This window comes from Pterocles gutturalis, unplaced genomic scaffold (assembly GCF_000699245.1).
Source record: "Pterocles gutturalis isolate BGI_N339 unplaced genomic scaffold, ASM69924v1 scaffold3367, whole genome shotgun sequence".
In the NCBI taxonomy this organism is placed as follows: domain Eukaryota; kingdom Metazoa; phylum Chordata; class Aves; order Pterocliformes; family Pteroclidae; genus Pterocles; species Pterocles gutturalis.
The window spans coordinates 1284-1617 of NW_010107649.1; the positions used below are offsets into that span (position 1 = coordinate 1284).

At 64.7% G+C, this 334-nt stretch overlaps 1 protein-coding gene across 1 annotated transcript in view; it reads left to right on the forward strand.

Annotated features, from left to right (window-relative positions):
- LOC104472475 (zinc finger protein 271-like) overlaps nucleotides 1-275 on the forward strand; it is a gene marked incomplete at its 5' end in the record, with an annotated part of 1555 nt that extends 1280 nt beyond the window's left edge. The window contains one exon of the mRNA XM_010088171.1: nucleotides 2-275. Within this exon, the coding sequence (XP_010086473.1) occupies nucleotides 2-275 (274 nt within the window). The remainder of the gene's footprint in view (nucleotide 1) is intronic.
- Nucleotides 276-334: the final 59 nt, after the last annotated feature.

Consider the following 334-nt stretch of genomic DNA (forward strand, 5'->3'; position numbering starts at 1 on the left):
CCAAGCCCATCCACACTGGGGAGAAGCCCTTCCAGTGCCCCCAGTGCGGGAAGAGCTTCAAGCACAGCTCAGCCCTGATCCGCCACCAGCGCATCCACACTGGGGAGAAGCCCTTCCAGTGTTCCCAGTGCGGGAAGAGCTTCAGCCGCAGCTCAGCCCTCATCAGTCACCAGCACATCCACACCGGGGAGAAACCCTACCAGTGCTCCCAGTGCGGGAGGAGCTTCAGGCACAGGTCGGCTCTGCTCAGGCACCACCGGATCCACCTGCGATAGGTGACTGCTGCTGCTTTCCAAGGCCGAGCGGAGCTGGAGGCGGCTCGGGGACACCCCGG